Genomic DNA, 16,613 nt, shown 5'->3' with positions numbered 1-16,613 from the left:
ATACATGGATCTAGATGTTATGATAAAAATGATAATTGTTCGTTTATATGTAATGCATTAACTAATGTTAATGAATTGAACCTTATCAAAGTATTACCAAAACAGCAATACTTTATTACTGAACTCACCTAATCCTTAAATAAACTGCAAGTAACCAGCCCAAAAGAAATGAAAGCTTGCCAGCAGTGTGCGAGCTCGGGTGTGCCATAGAGGTCAGAGATCTGGATCTGATCGACCTGCTCAAAATGATCTATCAGTAGTTCAGACTGTGATCTTTTAAATTTTATGGGTCATTATCATAGCTCAAATGTGATCTTGTCATGCTGAAAATACTCTCAGGATGTCCTGGCGACAAGCCTGGCATATCTTGTGAAGGAGGAGTAAACGTTAACCCTAATATTAAAAGGATGTGTGAATATGCTGTGGCCTTCCTGAGAAAACATGGCTTCCTCAAAAGAGCCTGTGTTCCCATTGTGATCGGGGAGCACTAGGGTGCGCCCTTTCCCTGAAAACACTGCTTGTTGACAGTTTCTGAGGGAAAGGGTAAAATACAAATACAGTGTTCACATGTTTTAAAATAAAAAGAAAAGACCTTGCTTTAAAACTAGCTTGTGAGTGCCAAGACCCTGGCTTCATTATGCAGATTTAATGTCACTGATCTCGGAAACTACAGTGTTTTTAGCCTGTGCTGGCTTTTATGAACACACAAAGGCTTTAGCCATTGTTCTCTGCCAGTGAGGCTGAAGGAAACATGACACAGTCAGCCATCTTTCAACACCTGTCATTCAGCAAACCCATCTGCTGAGCTCCTGCCTGAACCTGTAGAGCCTCGCACCTCAGGCCTCTGGTTAAAGGTGCTGGAATCAAACTGTGTGTGGCTTAGAAATTAATCTAAAATAGATGGGAACCTGCTATGAATGGGAACAGCTATGGCTACCTCTACTTGCCTTTGTCAGTTTGAATGTTGGATCAACTGCAGGCCATTTGTGAATTTTGTATGACCATCAATGGCAGCGGTAAAGTTAAGCTTTTGTTGTAATAAGTGAACGAAGCCAACAAGTGACATTTTGATGAATGCAGTGTTTTTATTTCCATTCAACTGTACTGGAGGCCAATCTCTTCCTTCGTAGAGGTACAGATGAATAATTTCAAGCTAATGTTATGTTTGTAGACTTGAATAACTTTATGTGTGCTTCAGGCACATCTCAGTGTATTAGTTTATTTGAGATTATCATATGCAGTTTACACACTGCAGTATGCTTTGAGTGGTGTGAGTCACATAGTAAGATTAAAAGGTATTCTTAAACATTGCTTGATTTAGAAAGTACATTAAATGAAGTAGTTGGGGAATGTTATTTTTCCTTTCAATACAAAAATGTATGCCTATTAGTACACATGCTCTTATTTCTATTGCTAACAGATTTATTCAGATGTTGTGCTGTATATCTAACAACAAGAAATAAAAGCAAAGAGAATGACACCATTTATCAATACTTTTTATTTCTGCAAATTACCTACCATTTGTACAAAGATAATAGAGGTTTATTCCTCGTAACGTTCAGAATTTCTCTCTAAACAACAAAGGATCTGTGTACAAAAATATGTCAGGGAAAAAAACATTATTAATCAGTTCAAATGTAAAACTGTAATGAATTAAGTATATAAACACTACCTACATTCAGTTCTTAGTTGTTGTTTTTTTCATGAGGGGTGGGGCAGTATATTTACATTTGTGGAATTTTATACATTTTTTACATGATATAACTATACTCAGATGCTGAGTTACATTTTAATTTCCTTAAACATTCATAACAGGTGTAAGTTTGAGTAATGAACTCTGAGGGTGAATGCCAGTGGAGTGGAGCTTTTCAAGGTTCTGCAGGAAACCACGATGCTTCAGTCCTTTAAGTATTGCTGAGTCACTGCAAGTTACACTCATATGTGTCCTGCAAAATAAACAATGAAAAAGCAACATTTTAAATCTTGGATGAAATCATCCGTTAAACTTTCAGATATGTATATCCAAATATTAGTGTTTAAATACTGTTAACTATGAACCCTTGAGCTGTAATTAGTGCTTCTATTTGATTGCAGTATAAATATTTAAGTAGATCTTTCAGTTGTAGCAACATTAAGTGACTAGATTTATGGATCAAATGCATATCTCAGATGAATGACCTCAGACTAACCTTGGAGAGTCAATGCCGCTATCGGCGGTGTAACTCTGACTCTCTGTGGTTTCTCCTGCACAGGCACCTCTAGGGTCATTTAGGCTTGCACTGATGTTACCACTATCCTCATTTGTTCTCTGATCTTTTGATTCTGGGTGACAGATCCAGTGGTTAGATTTGCAAGCTTCTGCTTCATCTGCAGATTTATGTATGGTCTCAGAATCGGACTCTACTTCGCTTGCATGACAGTAGTCAAAAATGCTGCTTTCCAGGGCTTCGGTATGTTCCTCATCTGCCAAACTGGATTCTTGTAGTCTTTTCCTCAGACTCTGGACTTCTTGTTTGGGGCTAGCACCTTTTTGAAGGATCTGGTGATCAGAAGGCTGCCACCTGTATTCATGCGACCTGTATGTGGTTCTGGTGGGTTTGTGATGAGTATGTTCCTCAACGAAATGTCCATCCCAGCCACCATCTGCAAAGACAGGCTCATTGCATCGAGCTGTGCTGGTCTCACGGTCAAGAACGCATTCCTCATTCAGGCAGACAGAGCTACAACCATTCTCATCCTCCACTGCCTTTTGATAGATGCGATATTCATCATCTGTATACACTTCACTCTCAGTCTGGCTTGTGTTTCTGTCCAATGTTTGACCATCTGACAGCTGATGGCTAGTACAATCGCCAACTTGCGGGTGTGAGCACAGCAGATCAGGACGGTGATGAGACTCTTCTTTACTGTTCAGTAGATGTAGGGAAAGTCTATGTTGAATTGTAGGTTTAGGCCACGAGAGGGGTACTTCTGTTGTATCACAATGTGTAGCATGATCTACAATGTTCTTTTGGTCATGAACATGTCTTAAGGCTCCATCCTGATGTTTAATTTCTCTTACTCTGCTATTTCTGAACTCCCTGCTTCGGACTTTATTCTCTCTCAGCCTAATTTTGTCCTCTATCCTTAATGTGCTACTCTCAGGGTACGCAGAGCTGTAATCTCCACAAAGCTCTTGAACTGGTTGAACATCCAGGGTGGAGTCTACTGTCTGTGCACTTTCATGGAGCTGTTCGCAGGGTGCATCCTTCAGTGTGTGAGATTTCTCCACACTGTCAGCAATTGCTTTAGCCTGATGAGGATCCCAGGACTTTGACCTGTGACCTGGTCTTTCCCGGCGCCCAGGAGTTGGAATCTTGGCTTCTCTCCTCTTTTGTTCTTTATGGTTGGTGTTTGTTTCCACGTCTCTTCCTGGCATTCCCAGAAATGGGTTGTCTATCCGTTTCTTGTAGACACATTTCGGATTCAGAATGGTACTTTCTTCCTGATTGTCAGGTTCATCCAAAGCAAACTCTGTTCTGAGGTGTGGAAGAATTTCATCATCTGCCTCTAAATCTTCAGCACATTGCAAGGTTTTACTCTTTGCCCTTTGTTTCTCTTTGGATGTAGGTACTCTTCTCCTGCTGCGAGTAGCTCTAGGAGCTGATTTCTTCCCCACAGACTTTGAGGTATGATGCCTCTGCTTAGATAGAAGAGCTTCAGTGGAAATGCCCTTGTCCACAGCTTTCTCCTCCAGCTTCTTCATAAGAACTGTGTGTTTTACTAGATTGTCCACAGTCAGATCTGGGTTGATCCGTTTGATGATTGAGTGTTCTAGATCCCTGGGGAGGTTGTTCAAGTCATCCTCATCCCTGACAGGCCATTCCTCCGGTGGGAATTGTCCAGAGAATGTGGCATATTCTTTCTTCGGCTTGTTCTCCTTCTTCCCTGTGTTTCGTCGGAAGAGGTTAAGGCCAAATTTGCGTCCAGATTTCTCCTTGTCCTTGCGGCTTGTGTTGGTGGATTTGCTTATCTCACTGGCCTGGTAGTCTGCTGTGGTAGACGTGGACTGGTGCTGAATGGAAGGTTTGTGTTCTTTGGACCACTTGAGGCTTTTTCCAGTGCACTCACTGATGCTGATGGATTGATGGTCTTGGGCAGATGGAGGTACAATGGACGGAGGGGTGAAGCAGCTGCAGGACTTACAGTGGGCCATGACAGGAACCTCAGTAGAGGTGTCCATGCAGCTCTCATTGCTCACCAGGTATGTGATCGGAGGAGGTGATGGCAGGTCATTGTCACCAGCACTCCACCAATTCCTCTCTTTCACCATGTTGTTGGTGATGAAGTATGTTTGAGGGGTGACTACAAAGTAGCCCTCACCAGTGTGATAGATCTTCCTCTCCTTAATAAGAGCTCCCAGAGCACTGTACAGGATGTCTTGAGTGGGAATGGTCATTCCTGAAAGAAATATTATTGGTGTGAATATAGCTGTTTCATAATGAATATGAATTAAAATAAAAGTGTAATAAGTTAGTGTACAGGTAAGCACAGTAAAGTGAAACACCGCATAATAATGTGTTACCTGGGTGTGCTTTCATCATGTGGTTGATCAATGCTTCCTGATTTACAATCACATGGGCAGCATTCATGTCTGATATGACAGAGCACAGTATTTCAGACAGTGGAATGAACTGTGACTGGGAAATTGGTGACATCTGCACAGGGGACAGATCACCTGTGAAAAAAAAAAAGCCTTCATATGTGTATTTATATATTAATTTATTTTTTGCCATATATCCACTGTCAGAGGCGTTTTTATGTGTGCTTCTTTTTGCTTTCTGCAGGCACTAATTGAAACATTTGTGACCCTTACATACTTGGACCACTTATTACCAGTGTCTGGTGGCTATAGGATTCCTATTTACACAATTAAAAAAAAAAATCAAAATCACATGTTTGTTAAACATAAAATATACTTTTTACTATATTACTATATATATGCAAAACTAAATGAAAGAGGCATAGTCAGCATAGTCATATTCCTGACCTGCACTTTTAGCTTCATTTGCTAGCTCCCATTAGATGTCTGACTCTCTGTGTGCTTAGCAACTAATCCATTCTCCTTTGTTGTAAGAGTGCCTAGAGATAATAGTAAGCTGAAACATTGCTTTCCACTTTTGCCACTGTTCTCCATGGGAAAAACATCCCGTCTAGGGTCTCAAACAGGAAACATCCTGTCTAAGGTCTCTGAGAGGTGCAAAAAGAGGAAAGACTGATGCATGCACTTGATAAATCCATCCTTGTCTTCTTTTATTTTCAGGGAAGTGGTGTAAATGTTGGAACAGTACATCCTTAGGTTGTCCTTGAGATGTATTTAATTGTTGAGATGCTTTAACTGCAGAAACAGTGCTAGAAAACTTCTTGAATTTTACAATAAACATCTTCTTAGGAGTAAGTGTGTTCAAATAGTCTTTTCAGAGAGAAAGCGGGAAATGTTTTGCACAACAATTGAGAGTTCCAGATTCAATTGAGCTGACGTGGGCATGTGGTTGTTACTAAGGACACATGTACCCTTTATTCCTCTCTCCAGGGAAACACTCTGGGCTCATTGTATCATGAAGCTGTTCTGACAACATTACGACTTTTGTCACAGGAATACTAAACCAGATACCATGGCAGCCATGTCACACTGCAAACAGCACCAAGGAAGAAGTAGAAAGGGAGTGGTACAAGTCTTTTAATTGACAAATTACAAATGAATATAAAAAAAAAAAAACAGTGTCTGACATTTAAACATAATACCCTACAGCTCTCGCCGCTCATCACACGGGTCATAGCAGGCCACTTTTATGATACTGAAATGACAAACAAAGCCATGAGATCACTAGACTACACAAAAATAAATAGTAAAAGACTAACATAAATTAGAAATAAAATATGGAAAACAAAACATAACTTAAAATTTAAAATATATTATGAAATAATATGATCTGTGTACAAAACCCACAATACTGAAATAACTTCATCCCTTATTATTTAATAATACTGTATTATCGTTTAATATAGTGTTGTGGGAAAACCTCTATAATCCATCTCATATGAATACACATAAATGGTTTTGATAATAAACTTCAAATGGTTAAGAGTCAAATTTGGTCAGTTTGTTGGGACTGAGTTTATAAACTCTTTTAGTAAAATACCAATAATTGCATTTTTATATTTTTATTTCAGTTTTGATAACTGATTTTTATTTACAAATTTTACATACAAAAAAGGGGGAAAGTGTGCCTTTTCAATTAAGGCTATGTTAAGCAGCAGACAGGTTAACCAAAACAATTTAATTATTGTTTGAGATTCTGTTAAAAACAACCTGGTCAGCTGTGGGCGTCAAACTTCACAGAACGAAATGAACATGCGAGTGCTCTGATAATTCAAGCAACACATTAAACACGACATATAAGGTGCTCTTCGGTGTCCATGTGCTTGTACTAATAAATACAAGGTTTGAATGTGGTATGGTTCATTCCTTGTCACAGCTTTAACCATTACTTACATTATCCTCTCTGAAGCACCTTAAGTGGATGAAACAACAAAAATACACAGTGGACTGAAGTGAAAGAAGGTGGGGATAAAAAGTGAATTAAAGGTAACCTGATAATGCCGCACAAGTTGTTAAGCTCCCTATAGGCAACTTCCTACCTCTGAGGAATTCTGTGCTTCACATGCTTTTCTAGGTGTCATACATTAAAAGTGCTCAATTGCCAAATTAATTCGATTAATTCCATTTTTTTCTAAGTTTGCTATACAAACATGCCTTTTACAAAACCATCTCAACACTAAAGAAAGTCCTGCATTATATAGGGGTTATCAGTGGTTACAGCCCAAGAAATGGGTAACATATGGTGGAAACAATATATTACAAGTTTTGAAAGCCCAATTATTTGGACATTTTTGTGGCTTTTACTCAGCGATAAAAATGTTTGAATGACCTTAGAAAGTCAAGGATCAACAATCTCATAAAATGGCATTTTTTTAAGACACTCAAGTTCATGGTTCAAGGAAATCGGATAGAGCAGATGGCACAAACTTCAAGTACACTTTGACTTTAGTAGACTACTCAATGTAAATGAGTATATGTTTGATTTTTCACATTGAAACTTTGACTTTTAAAAGCAATTTGTAAAGAGAAACATGCACATCCATGCACCACATTGTCTTTCAGATCTCCAGACATGCCTTACAGCCACTTAAAAGTTATGAGGTACTTTAAAAGACCAAGCCCCATCCTCTTAGAATCCTTTTAAATGCACCACAACAACCTGAAACACGATCCTCTCTATCATAACATCACGTCAACTCTTTCACATTCAAAAAACTCTCCATGCATGATTACATTTTCACACAGTGGTGGTCAAAGACATGCAAAAACAGATCGATGGATCTATGCCTCAGCCACACAACAGTTAAAGCTTCTGTGGAGGTTCAGTTCCCCTTGAGTTCTTCTGCTGAGAACTGAAACATTTATCCTAGTAAGCGTTCATGCCTTTAGACCTCCCTTCAGATCATGCTAGTCACTGGTCCTAATGCTAGGACACTCTATTAACAACAAAAACAATGAAGTGAGTAGTCATATGTTGTTTTAAAATACCTTCAGTCCTTAAGTCCACTATTCTGTATAGTATTTGTGTTCTTATCCATGCACACATTAATTTCGGTCTTTGCTTTTTCAGTTTGCATGTCGTTGGTGGACTAATGAAAATGTTTTTGTGCTGTCATTAGTAGAAGTAGGGTTCCTGGTCACTTTTTACTATGAAGGTTTTACAATGCTTTGCCTGCCATGTCACAAGTAAAAAGGCTCAAAAATCCAAAGAGGCCCTCAACATTTATCCCTTTCAGCCACTCACAAACATTCTTTATAGTTAACACACCTCTCACAGAATGTGTCTGCTGTAGTTTTAAAATGAAACACCTGTCTTAAATGTAAACCATGTCCAATGTTCCAAGGGAAAATGTCTTCTAAAATTCTAATTTCTTCTAAAAAAAAAAAAAAAAGTTCTACCAATCCACCCACACAGGCATAATGGATGAACTCTTGCTGATTTGTTAAGACTGATTAAAAAGCCATTTTACAATGTTCACATTCTTCAATATACTCTGTGGACTTGTGTACTCATTAACAGAAGAAACTCCTTCATGCTGATAACAATGCTGATGAAATGAAATATGTTTCCACGTTTATGCTGTCATTTTGAACAATTGGTATGTGATTAGTAGGTACTTTATCAACATACAGCCGTTTCAGTGATTGACACTGACAAACTCAGAAAGTACAGCGAAAGTAAGTGACTAAACCAATATTTGGCCTTTGTGAGGAGTCAAAGACCCTCATATAAACATGTTCTGAAAGCCCCACTAGCCTGCTATCCTGTATCGGAGGGAATAATGTTTTGTATATGTTGTATCAGGTCTCCTGAAAGGAGGTCATTATCAATTGGTAACATCTCTCAGGTGTCAAGGCAAAAGACTAGGGACCCTTTTGAAGTTGATGCAAATAGGCCAAGTTACTTGCCACAGGAAAAATAAATATAATCTATACAGCAGGAGTAACAATATAGCACGAAAAGTGATTGGAAAAACAATGTCTACACTACCATTCAAATTTTACAGGTCGGTAAGATTTTTTTTAAAGAACTGAACCGTTTTATTGCGCAACAATGCATTAAATTGATCGAAAGTGGCAGTAAAGACCTTTATAATGTTAAATAAGATTTTTATTTCTAATGAATGATGTGCTTTTGAACTTTGTATTCATCACAGAATCTAGGGAAAAAAAATGCATCATGGTTTCCACAAAAACATTAAGGAACTCTTTTCAACAATGAAAATAATAATAATAAATGCATGCAAATTTGTGATTAAATCAAATTCGTAATGAAGTATAAACACAAAATAATATATAATACATAATCAGGTAAAAATAAATGCTAAATCTACTGCCAAATGAGTGATCCCGATGGTTTGTGTCTATAAACTCTTCCTTATTCCTCAGGGAATGTCCAGGATTCATTTTCATAATAATCTTAAAGAGATGATGTATTTTTTTCATAGTTTTACTCCTAGAACCATGACCATGGCTGAGCTACATCAGATTTGGGGTTTGTTAACTTTACATTTGGAGGCCCTTCACATATAGTGAAGCTTAATCTAAGCTGCAAACCATTTAATGCCAAAAGCTTTGTTACAACACCTTGCTTTCAATTTAAGAGGAGCATGGAAATGGATTAGTCAGGTCAGGTCTACTCAAGAATACACATCATTTACATCATTTTTGGAAATAAAATGCACTATTTAATGAGAAGAACGGCCATATGAGGGAAGACCTGTCCTCTAATTAAAAACACATTAGCTGCAATTCTTAACAGTAGGAGAGCAGGATAATCTTTTCATTTGCTTGTACTGGCCTAGATCTCCACCTGGCTGTGAACTACATAAATATGTCACCCAGCTCAAATTTCATCAAGGATTCACTTCCTGTGTAACGGAAAAAGGATGCTGCAAGCACTAAAAAAATTTTAAAACAAATGTCAGGTTATCAAATATATAAGATGATGCCTTCCTTAAATCCATTTCAGCTATATTCAAGGACACATGACAAAATATCTCCGGACCTCTCATGCACAAAAACCCCACAGATACATATACACACCAACACACACTCACATAATAAACATTATGTTTATAAGTTCATAATAAACAGTGAGTTCTCACGATGAAAATGAGAAGTCTTATGTGCTGTGTTTGGACAGCATTTGGATGGACAGCTTGAGTTTTTGAATGTTGAGATAATGGAAGTCACAGGAAGAGATGCATTTTTTGAATGTGAAATTAGCCTTAGCAGACAGAGGGACATAGAAGAGCTCTGTGAGAGAGAGAGGTTTAGGACAAGAGCGTCGTGTCAGGGTTGTTTAACTACACTGACGGATAAAGCACACACGATTTCAATGGGTGAAAAATCAAGAAGTCTGAAACAAATACACATGGCTGCTCGTGGCAGACTTTGGTTTGGGTGTTTGGTTATCTTGAAAAACATTCCATTGGTTGCTTTCTTAGAAACCTGATCCAGCTCCAACTTTATCTTCCAAAACTGGGCATGTACAAGACATATGACTCTCTTTTATTCTGACCACATGGATTAGTTATCTTACAAAAAAAAAAAAAAAAGCTTTTAAATAAATAAACATACCTAACATGTTTATCCTGGAATTTCTGACTGTGATGAAAGTTAAATCAAATAAAGCCCAAAATTACCATAGTTCTCTATGTTTATATAAATTATAATAATAATAATTTTAAAAATATCCTACGTTATCCTGCATTCTCTGCTTGTGGTCATACTGCATGCATGCCACTTTTAATGTCATTTATTACTAATAATAGTTTTCTGTGTATAACTACACACATGGATTATTCTATTTACATAAAAACATTTAAATAAATAGTTTTCCAGATATTTATCCTGGTATCTGCTTGTGATACCATATGCCTCTTTTACAAGTTTTTCATTCATAAGCAAATTGCTTTGTTGCTTTTATTCGGTTTTTCCTCAAGTGAAAGAAAGATATGCTTTCATGGAAATTAGAAAGCTTTTGTTCTTTTACAAACACATGTTGGCTGAACTGTGCCTCCTCTGTTTACGGTGCCCACCTGGAAGTGTTGTGGTCAGCAATGACATCTTTGAAAAAAGGACTAGGGAGCAATGACCTCTGGTGCCTTGTTAACCAAGAGGGCAGCTTTCAATGCATGAGAACCACGGGGTGTTGACCTCAGGATAAAAGATTCCAGCACGATGCCATGTCACGGCTAATGAGCTGAGATCTGAGAGATGTAGCCTACATTGCATAAACCTCCAACAAACCAGTTTACTTTGGCAGAGGCACATGTATATGCTCACAGTCAGGTTTGAAGATATTATAAATATGCACTAACAAACATGGTCAATCCAGCTGATAAAAACTTAAAGGGGAGGTCTAATGCTATTTCATGCATTCTGACTTATTTACACTGTTTAAGAGTTGGATTCTCAAGCTAAATATGGCCAAAGATCCAAAAAATGAGTTGGACATATGACAGAGAGTACGGCCTTGTATGACGTCATAAAGGGAGGAATTCCTTGAGCACGTGCACATCAGCCAGAGCAAGAGCATCCCATCAGTGTGCCTCATTCGGGGTACAGAAGTCGTCGGCAGCGCTGCACAGGACTTGAGTTTGAGTTTTATTTGACATAAAAAGTGATAACACATCTGAATTACACTTCTTTGTCAAGACTTATTTCCATTGTGATCCTTGCCTGAGAAGGATTTGTCATTTCGTTTTTAAACCACGAAATCAACAATGTCACCAAAATAGTGTTTTTTTGCTTGTGAGGGAAAGATAATCTTGTTCAGCTTCCCAAAGAACCCAGTGTTTGTTTGGTCTCGGCATTATGTATTATAAACAAATTAATTTAAATTTGAGTCAATAAAGTTTTTGTTGCTGTTTTATTTATGTCGATATCACAACTTGAAGTTGATCATTGCGCAAAAGCTGTGCGTGCTTGTGACTTTTTAGCTCCGCCGTAAAGCTGTATCTGTCTTTCATAAACCTGATAAAACTAAAGACTCTTTGGAGACATGAAGAATGCAATACTACGCTATAGGAACTCAAAATTAACATGAAATTGGCAGGAACTGTGTGTGTTAAGTCCCTGTTAAGTTAAACCAGATGGCATACTATGTTATTGAAAATATTAGTGAGGTTAATTGTGCTAAACCTTACTGAACACCTCATTTGAACTTAGCATGGATGTTATACCTTTCTGAGTATGACGGCATGATCCAAAGCTCCTCAATAATGTAGAGACTTCAGCCACTCTAAGCACCTCAGATTTCAACAGACAGGCGGACAAGGGTGAGGCAGCCCTGAATTTCTTGTTTCTCCAAATGGTTTTTACAGTCATCATCTTAAACCTCTATAGTTAAGTGCACATTATTCCTACGCCTCCTGTTTTTATCAGCTTCCCTGATCAGTGATGCGTGAAGAATTCACTGTATATCAAGGCAACAGGCCAGAGACAAAGCATCTGAGCCATTTCTGCACATTTAAATATGCACCTGTCAACTTTCTTGAAGCTTCAACAATTAAGCTGATAGTTTGCCAAAAAAAGACAACTGTTTAAATATATTTTCTCACCCTTTTGCCATTCCTAACCTGACCCCATATACATTTACATTTAACATTTAATCATTTAGCAGACGCTTTTATCCAAAGCGACTTACAAATGAGATCATATACAGACAAAAACATCAAAAATAAAAAACTCATAAAAATAAAAAACAAAAAATATTATAAAGGAAGTTATCATTGTTTTAAACTAATAGGCTACGTCATGAATATAGTGGTATAAATCAATATTCATTTATGTATTAATTTTTGGAGAACAAACAAAAGACAGAAGCCTGAACATCTGAGCTGAAAAGTCTGTGAGCAAGAGGCTAAAAAAGCACAGCAGACCTCAGTGAACAATCCGTCTTTTCACTTAATGTATACTGATAATCAAGAAGACAGAGAGGGAGGCAAGCTCATTCATCATCCCATCTGCTGATGGCTAATCACAGCCACTAACCCCTTCCTGCTGACTAAACACAGGCCTAGAAAAACACTACTGAAAGTGTGTCACATCTAAAGCAATGTTTAAAAAAAAACTCCTGGAGGTGTTATTTCCCAATTATCTTAACTTATTTACAGTTATATATCATTTCTATACTTTCATTAAACCATACCTAAATCACTGCCAACACAATGTCCTGGTGCTGTCTCCAGACAAAAATAAAAAGACTATGGTACCACCCTGAGAATGAAACAAGGGACATCGGCTCCAGTTGCCAAGCTACAAACCGGGCTAGTGGACACACTGGTCAGGACATAACCCAGCACTATGTGCTTTGGTGAATGGGTAATAAATTACAAAAGACAGTGGACCTATGTCACTGCAGCGGACAACCTGACCTGAGGTCTTAACATTTTTTATATGTGTGAGAGTGTGCTTCCAATTTCCGAAATAAAATGAAACAAGTAAAAAAAAATGAGGGTTTCAACTCCCTCTATACTCCCAGTCCCATTATTGTGTGCCCCGGTTGCATACTATACCCATTGTGTTAACATGCACCTTCACTGCTTGTGACATCAAGAGCAAATGGCGGTTCTTACAGTCTGCTTCGTGTTTGTAGTGGGCAAACCATATGCCTCCCAGAAGCAGCCACACCTGAGGCAACACAAGTCCACACTGTCACAAAAGGTCTGTCACCTCAACATGTGACCAACGAAAACAATTTCATCCCCAATCAAACCACAATAATAACCAACATAAACTTTTGTACACCAAATCAAGATGCCCCATTTTCTTGGTAGTTGACCACTTCAGCTGAAACTGAGCAGTGAGAATTGAGTCAGAGGGAGAGAGCTGCCCAGAAATCATATTTCCTGTCATCTGGAAATAATGCACTTATGTTGCATGCACACAGTTACGCCTAAAGCATGTTGAGGTCTCATGGGGAATTGTTGGTCAGGTTAGGTTAAGGCTACCTTCTACAGCGAACGGAAATTATGTGGTTTTCTATTATAGCTGGGGAAAAACAATCTGGGGACCTTTATAATGAGAGAGAGAGAGAGAGAGGAAGAAGAGGCATTCATGAGGACAGTGGAGCATGTGGATCCTTATAGAGAGCCGCTGGGAAAAATGTCCATGTACACCACTGAAGGTTATATTTTGATTTTCTAATGAAATCTGTCAATGTAAGTAAGGCTCTGTGAGACAATAAAAAGGAGAAATCATTTAAAAAATATAGTTTAAAACATATGCCAAGTTGTAAGAAATTCATGTTGGTTTCATATATTTCTGAGGACATTTAAATAATTTTCTAAAAGGACTTTGACTCTAAAAATGTCAAATGGTGTATCCATCATGTAAAAAATACTCATATAGTTTATGTGCTCTTCAATGCAACATAGTCATTTTCTTCAAAAAAAAGTTTTCAAACATGTTTAAAGATTCATGCATATGGATACATTTTCTCAGGGTTACTCCATTCGACTTTAACAAAACGTGCTTTTTTACGTTGATTTCAATGCACTGACTTGGATTATGCATACAAAGGTTTTCACATTTGTATTTAAACATTGTTTTCAATTAGAAATGTCGATAGCCTATTTTAAAACAAAGACTCACTATTTATCTTAGAAATAATAACTAAAGATTATGACTCCTCGTTTCATTATCCAAAAAGTCTCCTTATCCAAAAAAAGTGTTCTTTACAAATTTTACCATGTCACTTTCATCAACAAAATGCTAAATAAAGAAAACCGCACGCCTTCCTCAGATTTCGCTCTCGTGGGACTCACTTCTGCAGCGCACTCGTTCTGATCAAGTTCAGTTCAATCTGCAGAGTGTGCATGAGCTGTAGACGAAGCCCTGGGACGATCATCGTAAATGAATCTTATAACACCCCTGCAAACAGCCAAATGCTGATCACCTACCCACTGCTCTGATCGTGTATCCTTTGGGCGACCTCAGCGCCCTGCGCATCCACGCTTCCCTCAAAATCTCCAGGTTATTGGCATTGCCCTGGACGAGAAGCACGGAGTTCTCCAGCCATCCCTGGAAGGAAACTTCCGACACCGCTTTCACGAGTCTTTTATTCCAGAAGCTTCGCAAATTTTGCGATTTAAAGTCCGCAAACACATCCTGTCCGCTGGCGCTGCTCGCGCTGTGTTTGCTGTCCTCGTCCCGACAGAGAACAACAGCGAGCGACGCGGCTGACAGCTGGACCAAGCGCTGCTGTACAGACATTTCCGCCTTCAAATCAATCTCATTCTACGTGTAGGTTTGGGAATAAGGTCTCATAATTCAGTTTGCCTAAACCAACGGCTGTAATGTGTCACATTTGAGAAGAGCAGGACGCCACCCAGTGTGCCTCCACTCTGAGCGTGTACTTCGGTGTCTGTCTACGTGCTCCCAAGGCAACCGCCGCTACTGACGAACTGACGCAGGGGAGGGGAGACGCAGCCAACCAATCAAAACGCTTCTTTAATTATATGGGCGTGTTCGCGTCTGGCTGCCATTGAAAGAATCTACAGGTAGTAAACAAACCGTGCAGGGATAATAGGTGGTTAATGGGGCGCTTTATTTAGAGATTGTATTTTTGTCATTAAACCACAACATCAAGTAAGTGTGACGATCAAACATACATACATACATATATATATATATATATATATATACATATATATATATATATATATATATATATACATATATATATATATATATATATATATATATATACATATATATATATATATATATATACATAGATATATATATATATATATATATATATATATATATATATATATATATATATATATATATATATATATATATATATATATAAATTCACAAACATACATGTATATATATATATTTAAAATTTTAATCGTTTGACAGCACTACACAAAATACTTACAAAATACTTTTTTCGCAATTACTGGCCAAAAATTTCACAGTATATGGAGTAAGTTGTCAGTGGAACCTGCTTTCAACATAGCCTGCTATTATAGACTAATGAGTAAAATATAAACAGAAAACAAGTAAATAATTAATGAGACAGCACAAATGTAAACTATGACATAGAATATCGACCCAGTGCATTGATTTGGCCAATAAATATTATAAATTATATAAATTTTATGAATTTCTGACATTTCAAACGTGAAAAGCAATAATCATTTTACAACTTGTTTCTGAGCTTTTGCTATTTGGGATTTTAGTTTGGAAGACAGATTTCATTATAATTTAAGAAGTTTTTGAACTGTTTTAAACCCTCTGCCAGAGAAAACACACTTTTGCGTAAGTGGACTTTTGACTCAAAACCATGTGCACTCTTAAAAACAAAGGTTCTAAAAGTTGGTTTTCGTGGTGATGCCATAAGGGCAATTTTTGTTCCCCAAAGAACCCTTCGGTGAAGAGTTCTTAAAATAATCATTTTTATCTTAGTGTAAAAAACATTTTAATAATCTGAAGAACCTTTTCTACTATAAAGCATCTTTTGTGCATTTGAAAGGATCCATGGGTGTAAAGGTTCTTAATGGAACCGCCAATGCCAATAAATAACCTTGATTTTTAATAATGTACTTATATATAGTTATCATGACAACTTCCTCATGGGAAAACTTGTCTCTCCTATATCACACTATCATCAGCAATGTGGTGAGTGTAAGAAGCATGAATACTGAATACTGAGACTAAAATTTCACAAACTATGTAACAAGTTTCTATAGGCAAACTGCTGTTTTGAAACCTGTACAAATTCAAAAAATAATTTTGATATCCGAAATGCTGTGCCGAGATTAAACTCAAGCTTTGTCTCATGTATTAGACTGAAATCAAACTTGAATGTCTGGCATATGACAGACAGATCAAAAGATGGCTGAAATGTATGTATGACCATGGGGCGAAGGTCTAGCAGTGGAACAGGATATTGTGTTTCCTCGGTGTATGTAAAGAATACATTCCCTCTTCCCACCATAAATCATGT

The 16,613-nt window shown here is 37.6% G+C and overlaps 1 protein-coding gene across 1 annotated transcript; it reads right to left on the bottom strand.

The window, feature by feature from the left end:
* Positions 1 to 1,479: 1,479 nt before the first annotated feature.
* Positions 1,480 to 15,046, bottom strand: LOC109101148 (storkhead-box protein 1-like). The gene is made up of 4 exons (XM_019114567.2): positions 14,554 to 15,046; positions 4,565 to 4,717; positions 2,190 to 4,440; positions 1,480 to 1,946 (listed from the first exon to the last, which is right to left on the bottom strand). The coding sequence occupies exons 1-4, from the start codon at positions 14,864 to 14,866 to the stop codon at positions 1,799 to 1,801; spliced, it is 2,865 nt and encodes a 954-aa protein (XP_018970112.2). The 5' UTR covers positions 14,867 to 15,046; the 3' UTR covers positions 1,480 to 1,798.
* Between the last annotated feature and the right edge of the window lie 1,567 nt (positions 15,047 to 16,613).

This window comes from Cyprinus carpio, chromosome A13 (genome assembly GCF_018340385.1).
Source record: "Cyprinus carpio isolate SPL01 chromosome A13, ASM1834038v1, whole genome shotgun sequence".
In the NCBI taxonomy this organism is placed as follows: domain Eukaryota; kingdom Metazoa; phylum Chordata; class Actinopteri; order Cypriniformes; family Cyprinidae; genus Cyprinus; species Cyprinus carpio.
The sequence above is the reverse complement of the archived record's forward strand: the minus strand, read 5'-3'. Positions and strand labels throughout refer to the sequence as shown.